Source organism: Moschus berezovskii, chromosome 4 (assembly GCF_049115385.1).
Source record: "Moschus berezovskii isolate FMDL1 chromosome 4, NW_MosBer_1.0, whole genome shotgun sequence".
Classification (NCBI taxonomy): Eukaryota; Metazoa; Chordata; class Mammalia; order Artiodactyla; family Moschidae; genus Moschus; species Moschus berezovskii.
This window is the reverse complement of record NC_142463.1, coordinates 110,957,524-110,971,145: the sequence shown is the minus strand read 5'-3', so window position 1 is coordinate 110,971,145 and position 13,622 is coordinate 110,957,524. Positions and strand designations below refer to the sequence as shown.

Sequence of the window (13,622 nt, the reverse complement as noted above, 5' to 3'; positions counted from 1 at the left end):
TTTAGGTCACCACAGAGCACTGGATAGAGTTCCCTGTGCCGTATCACAGGCTCTCGCTAGTCGTCTAGTTTGATGACCCCACAGTAGATACTAGTGTATGTATGTCAATCCCAATCTCCCATTCATCCCCCGCTCCTTTCCCGCTTTGGTATCCATAAATTTGTTCTCTGTAGCTGTGTCTCTACTTCTGCTTTGCAGATAAGTTCATCTGTATCATTTCCCTAGATTCCACATATAAGTGATATTAAACAGTATTTGTTTTTCTCTTTCTGACTTACTTCACTCGGTATGACAGTCTCTAGATCCTTCCACGTCTCTGCAAATGGCGTAACTTCACTTCCTTTTTATGGCTGAGTAATATTCCGTTGTATATATGTACCATGCCCAGGTCTCCTGCACTGCAGGCGGATTCTTTACTGTCTGAGCCACCAGGGAAGCCTCAACTTTCCACTGTATATATGCGCCACATCCTCTTTATCCATTCCTCTGTTGATAGACATATAGCTTGCTTCCAAACCCTGGCTATTGTAAACAGTGCTGCAGTGATCATTGGGGCTCATGTATATATATTTTTAATTTTTATTTATTTATTTATTTTCGGGTGGGTTGGGTCTTCATTGCTGCATGTGGACTGTCTCTTGTTCCAGGGAGCAGGGCCTCCTCTTCCTTGTAGTTCATGGGCTTCTCACTGTGGGGGCTTCTCTTGTTGTGGAGTATGGGCTCTAGAGTGTGGGCTCAGTATTCATGGCTTATTTGCTCTGTGGCATGTGGAATCTTCCCCAACCAGGGATGGAATCCATGTCCCCTGCATTGGCAGGTGGGTTTTTAACCACTGGACCACCAGGGAAGTCCCCTCCATGTGTCTTTTTGAATTGTGGTTTTCTCCAGGTATAGCCCCAGGAGTGGGATTGCTGGCTCATGTGGGAGTTCTGTTTTAGGTTTTTGAGGACCCTCCACACCGTCCTCCATAACAGCAGTACCGATTTACATTCCCACCAACAGTATTGGAGGGTTCCGCTTTCTTCATACTCTCTCCAGCACTTATTTGTTTTGTAGATTTTTTGATGATGCCCATTCTGACCGCTGTGAGGTGATACCTCATGGTAGTTTTGATTTGCATTTCTCTAATAATTAGTGATGTTGAGCATCTTGTCATGTGTTTTTTTTTTTTGGCCACGTGGATGTCTTCGTTGGAGAAATATCTATTCACATCTTCCACCTGTTTTTTTCATCGGGTCATTTGCTTTTGATATTGAGCTGCATGAGCTGTTTGCATATTTTGGAGATTAATCCCTCATCAGTTGCTTCACTTGCAGATATTTTCTCCCTTTCTGAGGGTTGTCTTTTCATCTTGTTTATGGTTTGCTGTGCAAAAGCTTTTAAGTTTAACTAGGTCCAGTTTGTTTGACTAATGAACTTTGTATGCACTCACTGTAGAATCAGGAAGCCTATGTGTCCTGGGCCCAGGGACATAAAAAGTGCAGGCAGAGGCCTCACAAAAATCGCAGTAACAGTGCAGCCCCGCCCCCCGCCCCGGGGAAGGAGAAGACAGTGGGCCCACCTTTCACCCACTGAGCGTCCCTTGGCCCATGGAGGGCCTCATTCTCCTCAGCTTCTCATCACATCACGTAGTAGTTTTCTGTTTAGAACTGGCTGGGTCTTGGTGTCAGCTCCACCAGCTGTGGTTGTGGGGCCCACCTTCTCCTGCCTCGGGAAAATCAACATCCCTCTCACCTCCAGCGTTTCTCATCATCTCTGCTTCCCAAGAGTCCCTAAACACACAAGAGTGGCTCATGGAGAAGGTTCGCTCTAGCTTGATGGCTTTCATGGTCATAGTCCTCAAAAAGGCTTTTTGTACAAAGACCTCCCTGTTCCTGATCTTGTTTGATCCTCAGAACAATCACCTGGATATGGATAAGTAGTAACCTCCTTTATAAAATAGGTGAATTGAGGCTCAGTTGGAGAACCTATGTGATTTACCTAAGGTCAATCAGCTGCTGCTGCTACTGCTGCTGCTAAGTCACTTCCAGGGCTCACTGCCTGAGACACGGTGCCAAACGGCTCGCCCCTGGGTGACAGTGAGGCGCCCGGGAGAGAAAGTCTCGACCCCCTGCCACTCCCATGTCTCCAGGGGACCCCCTCATGGATCCCAGGGATCTCAAGTATCATCTCTCTCTGAATAGCCAGGAAGCGAAAAGGGAAGGAGAGACTCCAAGTCAGCATTCCTGGGCACAGCCCTCCGGAGGCCTCAGCCCAAACCGAACCACAGCATTTGTGAGGTTATGTGGGGGTGGAGATGCCTCAGCCTCCCGCACCGCGCCCGCTGGCCTCTGCCTTCCAGTGGACCAGCGAATTCAAACTCCACTTGGCCTAGTGGCATAGCCTCCAGGTCATTGATCCTGCTGTACTCCCTTCTCAGAAAACCTTCTCCATTCTCTGTGCTCCCCTGGGTCTCCGTGGACTCCTCAGATGCTAAGTATTATGATAACCTTATTGGTTACCCCCACCACCACTTTGCCCTCCCATTACCAAATCATGAGCTCCTCCAGCGGTGGAACAGACTGCTGACACAGAGTAGGTTTCCAGCTAAATTGGATGCACATGAGCAGAAATTCCTTCCCCCTTCAAGGAATCGCATTATTCTCGGCTCTCCCCCTCTGACGCTGCTTCCCCTTTGCAAGCCCCAAACCCCACCGCCTTCACTACCCAGTTCAAGGACCTCCCCTCCTCCAGAAGGCCTTCCCAGCGACTCCCGCCCTCAGTGAGCTCTTTGTCTCCTGAACTGTGGAGCTCTCAAAGGGATGTTTTGAGGATTCAGTCAGATAACGTAAATAAAATGTTAGAACATGATTTGGCACATTCCAAAGGCTGGATAAATTTGGACGCCTTGTGACTAAGAGATGCCTCTTTCTGCTTCCTCTTCTTGGCACAGCCTGAAAGCCACCAGGGGGCGCCCTCTGCACAAAAATCCCTGTCACCGAGGACGGGCTGGAGTGTCCTTCCTCCCCCCTGCCCCCCCAACCCCTCACCTCCCCACCCCCCGAGAACTGAGAGTGACAGGTGGGGTTTCACTACCTACAAGGTGGGTACATGAACTTCAGGTTATATGAAAGAGGAGTAGAAAGGATGAGGTGAATAATGGAAAGAAGACCCTTCTGCCTGCTCCTTTGTTTCCTGATGGAGACTGAGGAAACGGTGTGCGTGCATCCGCGGTGCCTCCCAATAACACATATTTGGTGTTTTCCAGGCAATGTGTTTTCTGATCTCTGTCTTCAATGCTACCTTCTTCCAGTATTTCAGGAGGCTGAGTCTTTGCTATTTAGGAAAAACATAGCCACATCTATCCTTTCAGCCGTCCCATGATAGTTCCATCAGCGCTCCCATTTTATGGATCAAGAAACTGAGTCCGAGAAGAATTCAATGAGTGACGCTTTTCTTGGATGCCCTGAGTAACAAACTCGCACCCCCTCGCAGGCCTGAATCCCCTGGAACCCCTTCCACAGGCTCAGTTCTGTGTGTAATCTCCTTTTATCTGGGGTGATGACCTTGCCTCCCGGCCTTCTTCTCCTGAAAGCCACCGCCATCGGATCTGATTTTCCCGGCACAGGTTTTCCTTTGGATCGGCTCTGCGGGACCCCGGGGCGTCAGGGACAGAGGCTGCCGCCGTCTCTCTGAACCCTAAGGGGTTAAGGCCTGGGTCCCGCCCCTTTTCCCGCCGGGCTGGCGGGAGTATGAATAGCCGCGCTCCCACTCCCGACTCCCAGTCGCTCGGGTTGCTCCTCGCCCCGCCCCGCCATTGTCCCCATCCGCGTCTTTTCCCTTCCGTCCCCAAAGCTTTGAGAGCTGCTGGCTTCTCCTGGTGCTCCGAGTCTCTCCACCTTCGGTGGGTCAGACGAGCAGGATGGAGGGCTGCCTGGGGGAGGAATCTTTTCAGATGTGGGAGCTCAACCGGCGCCTGGAGGCCTACCTGGCCCGGGTCAAGGCGCTGGAGGAGCAGAATGAGCTGCTCAGCGCGGAGCTCGGGGGTCTCCGGGCACAGGCCGGGGACGCCTCCTGGAGGGCTCGTGCCGACGACGAGCTGGCGGCCCTACGGGCCCTCGTCGACCAGCGCTGGCGGGAGAAGCACGCGGCCGAGGTGGCGCGCGACAACCTGGCAGCAGAGGTGGAGGGCGTGGCGAGTCGGTGCCAGCAGCTGCGGCTGGCCCGGGAGCGGACCGCGGAGGAGGTGGCCCGCAGCCGGCGTGCGGTCGAGGCCGAGAAATGCGCCCAGGCCTGGCTGAGCACCCAGGCTGCGGAGCTGGAGCGCGAGCTGGAGGCTCTGCGCGCGGCGCAAGAGGAGGAGCGCGCCGGCCTGAACGCGCAGGCTGCCTGCGCCCCCCGCGGCCCCGCTCCGCCCCGCGGTGCCCCCGCGCCGGCGCCCGAGGTGGAGGAGCTGGCTCAGCGGCTGGGCGAGGCGTGGCGTGGGGCAGTGCGCGGCTACCAGGAACGCGTGGCGCACATGGAGACGTCGCTGGGCCAGGCCCGCGAGCGGCTGGGCCACGCGATGCAGGGCGCCCGCGAGGGCCGCCTGGAGCTGCAGCAACTCCAGGCAGAGCGCAGCGGCCTTCAGGAGCGCAGGGCCGCGCTGGAGCAGAGGCTGGAGGGCCGCTGGCAGGAGCGGCTGCGGACCACTGAGCAGTTCCAGGTGAGGAAGTCCGGGGCGGGGACGGGGCAATACAAGGCTTCAGGAAGTTCTTTTGGGGTTCAGAGACCTGGGAAGGGGAGTGGGGAGTGGGGGTGGCTGTAGTTTTAGGAGCCACTTCTTAGAAAACCATGCCTGGTACCACCAGCGTGGACTCTCACAACTCTGTCTAGAGCAGGGTTGGAGGTTCAGAGTCCTCTCAAAGCACACCTCGAAGGGCCGACAGGCCCAAGACGCTGCAGCAGCCTCCTCCCTATCTGGATGGCACCCTCCCACCCTGATGGCCCCGGGGCCCCTCCCTAGGCTCCGCTATTCGCTCAGAAGATGCTCAGGACTTGGCCTCTCCGTGCTGATTTGATGGTCTGGCCTCTCAGTCTCCAAGTTCTCAACAGCCCTCCTCCCCGTGACAGGAGAGGGTGAGGGGCCCTGGATGAGGGGCCACCAGCCGGGTCTCCCTTGTCAGGGCTCTTCAGCTCCTGAGTACATTCCAGAGGCCTGGGACAGCTGCTCCCCCTCACGCTGCGCAGATGTGACCAGCAGCTGAGGAAACAGCCTCCTTCCTGGCCCAGACAGAGGTCTCACTATCCCCCACTCCCCCTTCAGAGGAGAAAGATTCCAGAACATGAGACCAGTGGGAAGTGGAGGGGGTGGGGGCTGAGCGTGGGGAGCAGGAGACAGGGCCTAGGGCCCAGGCTGCTTGGCTTCCAGTCCTGCAGGCTCCAGGCCTGTTGATTAATGGTTTTTCCTTCTGCTTCCACTTTCCCCCCTTCTCCTCCTCTCTGTAACCCATCTTCTCTCCTCCCTCACCTCCCCCTTCCTGTGGGAGTTGAATTCTGAGCCGCATGTGCTACCATTTAATCAGCGTCCTCAGAGGAGGAGCCAGGCCGTGGGAGAGGATTGAGAGGGGCCCTTCTCAGAGGCTCCAGAAGGGGGTTCTCTGGGCAGGGAGTGGGGTAGGGGAGGCAGGAATCTGCTCTGCGGAGAAGTTAATCAGGAAGCGGAGTTGCTGCTGCAGCAGCCAAGGGGGATGGAGGTGAGTGAGGGGGAAGGAGCCCGCCCCTTCACTGACTACCTCTGGTTTGCTCTGCAGCTGGCCGTGGAGGCCCTGGAGCAGGAGAAACAAGGCCTCCAGAGCCAGATCGCCCAGGTCCTAGAAGGTCGGCAGCAGCTGGCACACCTCAAGATGTCCCTCAGCCTGGAGGTGGCCACATACAGGTAGAGCCTGACCCTGACGCATGCGGACGCACAGATGCACAAGTCCACGTGGGGGCAGACTCCTTGCCTGAAGGGGCCCAGGGCCACGGGTGGGGTAGGGGCTCTGCCACCACTCGGTCCTGTGACCCCAGGCTGATCCCTTCCACCTAAGCCCACCTGCTCTCCTGTGGGCTCAAGACCAGAGAAGTATCCTGTACAGGAGACCCTCCAAGGAGCGGTGATATGGCTGAGTGGGACAGCCTCAGAGGAGAAGGCTGGACACCTGCAGGTCATCTGCATCCAGAACATTACCCCCAAGGGGCTGAAAAGCCCAGTCCCTGTGTGTGTGCCCTTGCACCAGGAGGGTGATGTCTTTGAGCAGCCTCGGGAAGGAGGAATTGCAGGTGTGGGCTGGTGGCATCGACTTGCCACCTGACCTGCGCCTCAGTCTCCTGGTCTGGAGGATGGGAGATGGGCTAGGTGACAACCAAAGTCCCTTCCATCCTGAATGGCTGGGGGCCTGACTCCTCTCAAGCCTTGGTGCCCTTGGCCTTGCCCCAGCCCTTCTACTGACCATATACCCTGTTGGCTCAGGAAAGGTTGAGACCAAGGAAGTGCTTCTTCTCTGGCTCTGTGGCCTTGGGCAAACCCACAGTCTTGCCTGGGAAACTGACCTGGCTAGCCAAGGCCCCACTGATGGAGCCTGAGGAAGGAAGGGGCTTTGCCATTGTGAAGGATTGCATACTGCAAGCCCACAGGGTGGGGCCAGGACTGGACAGCCTATGAGGACAGTGCCCCCAGAATCCACAGATGAACAAAAGCAGGGGCCCTGGGGAAAGCTCAGGAGGGGAGGGGAGGCAGGGCCAGTGAAGGAAAGTCAGTGAGGCTCTCAGGGTGAGAAGGGAGGGGCTCCACCTCCACAGAGATCAGAGAGCACAGTGCTGCAGCAGGACGAGCAGAGAAAACACTCACCAGACTCAGAGAAGATGAAGAAGAGCACAGAGGCGATAGGTGTTCAGCATAACCTGTTGAATTGATTGGTCCTCCTTCTCCACAATTGGTCCCCTCCTTCTCAGTCCCCACGGGACACTGAGGCAGGGGCGTGGACACAAAGACCTTCATTGCCCTAAAAGGCTTGGGATCCAGAGATCTTAGAGATCCCAGATAAGAGCCTTGACCCCTAATCAAACCACTGAGGGGAAAGGTCTGGGCAGGCTTAACCTGGGTTTTGAGGCATGAAAAGGATTTGGAGAGAGGGAGCTGAATTCTTTTGTTTTGGTCTGTAACCAGCTCTGGGGGCCCTGGGGGAGGAGGAGGGAGCCTATCCCATGGGAACGGCCTGAGAATTCCCACTTCCCCAGGGAAGCCCCCTCCTCAGGCCCTCCAGATGGCGGTGTGGACAAAGGCAGCAATTAGCATGAGAATCGGCCCCCCACCCGGAGGATGAGGTCATAGGCCTGGGATGGGGAGGGGACTAGTCGAAGCGGTGTGTGGGGGGGTGTGTACACTGTGCCGACTGTGTGGGAACTGCTTGTGTGTCTGTGAGTCCAGCTGTGTGTTCAAATACGTGTGTGACTCTGTGTGACCAAGCGTGTGCTGTCTGTGGGTGTGACCATGTGATTTCACGTGCAGAGCCAAGTATAACTCCATTGTGGCTTTTGTGTGAGAGTGGTGAAAACGAAGAGGAGGCCTGCCAGGCGGGAGCTGTGACTTTTCCCTGGCTGGCCTGCTGGCCTGTGGGCCGAGGGCTGACCCGGCTTTTCTTCCCTCATCCCCAGGACCCTCCTAGAGGCTGAAAACTCCCGGCTGCAGACGCCTGGAAGCAGCTCCAAGGCTTCCCTCAGCTTTCTGGGTAAGAGGAAGGGCCAAGTTTCCCCCAGAACTTTACCTTTGTTTCCTCTTCATACCCCAGAGCGATTCATTTTCTGAGATGAGAAGCAGGAAAGCCTAACTCTTGACTCCGTGGCCCCTAACATCAATGAGCATGGTCTTAGCCCAGCCCAAAAAAGGCAGGAGCAGGGTTAGGGTACTCCTCCCCATCCCAGCTGCTCTGTCCTGACACCATTTTCCCCACTCTGCCTTTCCAGACCCTAAGCTGGAGCTACATTTCCCTGGGACCCCAGAGGGCCGGCGTCCGGGACCTCTGCTTTCTGTCCTGAGCCCTACTGCCCTCTCCTCACCTTTGCCTGGTACCCTTGAAACACCTGTGCCAACCTTTCTGAAGAGCCAGGAATTCCTTCAGGCCCGCACCCCGACCTCAGCCAGCACCCCCATCCCACCCACCCCTCAGGCTCCCTGCCCTGCTGTAGATGCCAAGATCAGAGCCCAGGATGCCCCTGTGTCCCTGCCCCAACCACGGGTTGGGAGGCAACAGGTGCCAGAAGTCATGTGGGCTGAAGCCAAGGTGGCCATCCCTGCCAGCGTCCTGCCGGGACCAGAGGAGCCTGGGGGCCAGCAACAAGAGCCCAGTCCAAGCCAGTCCCCTGAAGATCGTGCCGCCCTGGCTCCAGCCCTCAGCCCTGACCACTCCAGTCTAGAGGCCAACAGTGGTGAACCCAGTGCGTCTAGAGAGTCCAGCAGATCCCAGGAGGGAGATGGAGGACAACTCTGGGGGCTGGCAGAGAAAGAAACAGTGGTGGAGGCCAAAGCAGTGAGCAGCTTGCAGCAGGAAACACAGCAAGAAGAGGGGGATCTGGACATGAAGGAAATCCAAGACTCCCAGGGTCCTTTGGAAAAAGAAATGCTGAAGTCTCTGGAAGAAGAGATTCAAAAGCCATCGATTCCACTGGGAAAACAGAGCCATGAGACTATACGATCTCTAGAGAAGGAGAATCTGGAATCTCTGAGGTCTTTGGAAGAAGAGAACTTAGAAACACTAAAAGTACTGGAAAAGGAGGATCAAGAATTATTGAAGTCTTTAGAAGGAAAGGAGATGGAGACAGTGAGATCCCTAGAAAAAGAGACTCTAGAACTACTTAAGCCCATAGGAAAAGAGGATCCACAGACACTGCCATCTCTAGAAAAGGAAAATCAAGAAATGAGGTCTCTTGAAGTTAATGTAGAGACATTTTTATATCCAGGAAAGGAAAATCAAGAATTAGTGAGGTCTCTAGAAGAGGAGAACACTGAGTCATTGAGAACTCTAGAAAAGGAGAGTCAAGAGCCACTGAGATGTCAAGAAGTAGAGAGCCAGGAAACACTGAGACTCCGAGCCAAAGAGAATCAAGAGCCGTTGAGGTCTCTAGAAGAAGACCAGGAGAAATCAAGACCTCTAGGGAAAGAGAATCACGAATCCCTGAGGGCTCCAGAAGATGAGAATCATGAGGCTTTGAGACCTCTAGAAAAAGAAAACCCAGACTCACTGAGCTCTTTAGAAGAAGACCAGGAGGCAATGAGACCTCCAGAAAAAGAAAACCAGGAGCCGCTGATGTCTCTGGAAAAAGAAAACCTGGAGTCACTGAGGTCTTTAGAAGAAGACCAGGAGGAAATAAGCGCTCTAGAAGAAGACCAGGAGACAGTGAGACCTCTAGAAAAACAAAAACAGGAATCACTAAGGTCTCTAGAAGACCAGGAGGCAATGAGACCTCTAGAAGAAGAAAACCAGGAGCCGCTGAGGTCTCTGGAACAGGAAGAACAGGAGGCAATGAGACCTGCAGAAGAAGAAAAACAGGAATTACTGAGATCTCTAGAAGACCAGGAGGCAATGAGATCTCTAGAAGAAGAAGGCCAGGTGACATTGAGCCCTCTAGAAAAAGTGAAACCAGAGACACTGAAGTCTCTTGGAAAAGATCAGGAGATAGTTAGACCTCTTGAAAAAGACAATCAAGAGTTATTAAGGTCCCTAAATGAAGAGAGTATAGAGGCAGTGAGGTCTTTAGAAACAGAGACTCCAGAACCACTAAAGCCTACAGAAGAGGAAAACCTGGAAATACTGAAACCTCTAGAAAAGGAAAGTCAAGAGCCACTGGGGTCTGTGGAAGGGAACCACGAGACACTGAGACCCCCAGAGAAGGAGAATCAAGAGTCCCTGGGCTCTCTGGCAGAGTGGAACGCAGAGAATTTGCAATCTCTAGAGGAGGCTGACAAGGGAAGTCTAAGGCACTCGGAAGAGGAGGAAAATGAGGAGAAGGAAGAGAGTCGAGCGTCCCTGAGGCCCCTGGAGGAGCAGGGACAGGAGCGGCCACTCTCTTCACGTCAGCAGGAGTGGGAAGATATAATGCAGGGGGACCAAGAACTGGATCAGGACAGGCCCCCTGGGAGGGCTGGAGTGGACAGTGAGGGTGCGGCAGAGCTGGAGCTGAAAGAATGGGATGGCTTCCCTGTGAAGGGGGAGGCGGTGGAGCAGGGGGCGCTGCATCTGACAGCCACAGGTGAGGCCTGGGGCCCGGGTGAGGAGCAGCCAGGCAGCCCCGAGCGCAGAGAGCAGAGGCTCCCAGCTGAGGGAGCCGGTGGGGCAGGAGGCACTGAGGGCCTCCGGGGCCCTGAGGCACAGCCAGAGCCGGAGGGGGCCCTGGGCCTCCCGGCCGCCCAGGGAATGTCAGAGGTGATGGAGCCCGTGTTGGAAGATGAGGATGTGGCCCCGGGGGATGGCCGAGCCTCCCCAGAGGTCACCTTGGAGTTAGAGACGGCCATGGGCAGGTCTGCGGGAGTGGAACGAGGACCCGAGCAGGAGGTGGTAGGGCTGGAGGACCCAGGTGGCTTGGCCAGAGAGGAGGCGATGGAGCCACCCCTGGGGGAGGGAGGTGTGGAGGCAAAGAAAGTACAGGACTTGGAAGGGCCCAGAAAGGAGCTGGAGGAGGCAGGCACTCTGGAGCCGGAGGTCTCCACACTGCCGGGGAAGAGCAGAGACCCGCTGGAGACTCCTAGGGACTGGGAGGATTCAGAATCTGGGGCCCCTGGGAAAACAGAGGAGACAGTCTCAGCTGAGACCTTGTGCCACGAGGGAAGTGATACCCCTCAGCCCAGGCCCCTGGGGTCAGAGGGAGCAGAGGAGGATGCCAAGCCGCTGCTGGGGCCCCCCAGTCTGAGGCCCACTGAGTCCTGCTTGCCCACCCTAATCCCTGAAGATGCCCCTGGACCCCAGCCCCTGGCTGAGGGGAACCAAGAGGCCAGCTGGGGGCTGGGGGGCAGGGCTGAGGTCCTGGGAAAGGCGGACGGTGAGCAGGAGGATCTGGGCTCTGGGGGGATCCCTGCGGGCCTCCAGGAGGAAGGGGAGGAGAGCAGAGAAGAGAGCGAGGCGGATGAGCTAGGGGAGACCCTTCCTGACTCCACTCCCCTAGGCCTCTACCTCAGGTCCCCCGCGTCCCCCAAGTGGGACCTTCCTGGAGAGCAGAGGCCCTCCCCTCAAGAGGAGCCCGGAAAGGAAGGCTGGGGTCCTGCAGTCCCAGCCTCCAGGGGCCTTGGGGCCCACCCCTCAGAGGAGGAAGAAGAGGAGGGAGATGAGGAGGAGGAGGGACGTGGCCGTGACTCTGAGCTGTCGGAAGAATTTGAGGACCTGGGGACTGAGGCTTCGCTCCTTCCCGGGGTCCCCGGGGAGGGGGAAGAACGTCTGAGCCAAGTGCCCCAGCTGCTCCTGGAGCCTGCAGCCTGGGATCGTGATGGGGAATCTGACGGATTTGCAGATGAGGAAGAGAGTGGGGAGGAGGGAGAGGAAGAAGACGAGGGGAGGCAGCCAGGGGCAGGGCGCTGGGGGCCAGCGCCCTCTGTGGGCAGCCTCCCCGCCCCGAGCAGCCCTCAGGGAGGGCACCTCCTGGGGTCTGAGACCGTGGATGTCAGTGTCCCCTGGGACGATGGCCCGAGGGGGGCGGCACCCGACGCCCCCATGACTGCCCTGGAAACTGAGTCTCAGAACAGCACTGAGGCCTCGGGCTCAGAGGAGGAGTCTGATGCTGCTTCCCTGGAGAGGGAGGACCAAGTCCCTGGCCCTCTGGGGACCCTCAGTGGGGTGGAGGACACCCTTGGTGGCGGTGGCCCAGGCCCCAGCCTGAAGGAAGAGCTGGAGCACGTGAATGGGGGTGTGGTGAATGGGCTGGAGCAGTCCGCGGGGGTAGGCCAGGGGAAACCGGGGGCCGCTGGGGGGCACCGAGGGAGCCCCTCGGAGGAGGACGGAGGTTCCTTGAAGGCCCCTTGGGCAGGGGCTCCTCTTCACCTGGGCCAAGGCCAATTCCTGAAGTTCAGTCAGAGAGAAGGTGATGGAGACTCCTGGTCCTCAGGGGAGGACTAGAGAAGGCACTCCTACACGGAGGCATTGGGCAGAGGGGTGTCCCCCGACCCCCTCCCTGCTCGGGGCAGCACCCTTAACCTATGCTCTCTTGACCTGTGGTTTCTACCCCAGAGGCCCGGCTGGCCAAGGTGAAACGGGTGTGGCAAAGGGACCCGGTCCAAGAGTGGAGACTCCGGGAATAGATCCCAGCCCCGGCCCTCTGCATAGCAGGGACAGCCTGCCCGCACTGTCCCTGAGGCTGAAGCCAACTGAATCTCTGTAGGACTAGTCCCTCCTTTCCACTGCACCTCCTTTCCTCCCCATCCCAGTAGCTGCAAAAGGCCAGGGCTCAGTGGCCCCTCCAAAGGGAGGGGCTGTGGTGGTCTGTGTGCCAGGGCTTACCAGCTCTGCCCTTCCTCCCTGCACCCTCATGAGATGGTTGGCCGGTGGCTAATGAGGGTGAGGGGGTGCTCCTGTGTCCTGACCCCCCCATACACCTGCCATGCTGTGGCCCCGTCTGGCTCATCCCTGCCTAAATAAAGTAATGCCTCCACCTACAAAGTCTGGACTCTTCCTTCCTCAATTCAGGGGGGCCTCAGGGTTGACACAGAGGCAGAAGAGCCAGGGTAGGGGGAAGCAGGAGACACTGGTGTTGGGGAGGGGCTGCCTGCTGGGGAGAGAAGATTCTGGAAGGCCTCATGGTGGAGACAAGCCAGGCAGATGAAGGCTACAGGCAGATGAAGACTGCAGGCAGCAGTGCTGGGGACCGGGGGAAGGCTGGGGGTGCTGCTTGATCGGGAAATGGGGGTGCCAACCCAGGTGACCTTGGCGCCTGCAGAAGCCAGGCTTGTCATCATCTCTGCCCACAGCGCTGATTACAGGGATTAGGGCTTGGGGCCACCCCCACCCTCACATGTCCTCCCTGCCAGCCCCTCAGCGCCGCCAGCATAATAAGCCCCCTTGCCCCCAAACCCAAACAATTGTCTGGCCTTCTGTCTGCTCAGACTGGCTGGGTCAGAGCCGGGTGAGGGAAGAAGGAGGTCTGTTCTGCCTTAGTCTGGCTGTGTAGCCTCAGGTCAGTGCTTAACCTCTCTGAACCTCAGATTCTGCCACACAATGACAAACATGGGCCTCCCAGGGCACAGAGAGCAGGGAGCAGACTTAGGGGAAGCCAGAGGCGCACAGGTTAGATCTTCCTTGCAAGCGGAAGCAGGAGACAGGGAAGACAAGAAAGTGGAGGTGAGGGGGGATAAACTGAAGCTGTCGGGTGAAATGAAAGAGCAGTGACCGGCTATGCTGATGCCTGGGGTTAGACTGGGGGTCCACCCAGCCACAATGTCTCCCCAAGAACACTCCCCTCCCAGGAGTTCTCTGGGTCCCTGTATAGGGCCAGGAGGGACCAGGGCTGCCTAGATTAGGCTGGGCTTGAAGGCCTTGTAGTCAGGATACACAAATAGAAGCCATTCCCCATCTGAGCTCTGGAGGGAAGAAGAGCAGGCCAGCGACACCTTAAATATTCTGGGTGGGGGTGGGGCAGGAGCTGCC

General features: G+C 57.0%; 1 protein-coding gene across 1 annotated transcript; it reads left to right on the top strand.

The window, feature by feature from the left end:
* The first annotated feature begins 3,759 nt into the window (after nt 1-3,759).
* On the top strand, nt 3,760-12,638 carry NES (nestin). Its single transcript, XM_055402788.2, has 4 exons — nt 3,760-4,684; nt 5,772-5,896; nt 7,654-7,727; nt 7,963-12,638. Exons 1-4 carry the CDS (start codon nt 3,902-3,904, stop codon nt 12,096-12,098), a joined length of 5,118 nt encoding a protein of 1,705 aa, XP_055258763.2. The 5' UTR covers nt 3,760-3,901; the 3' UTR covers nt 12,099-12,638.
* Nucleotides 12,639-13,622: the final 984 nt, after the last annotated feature.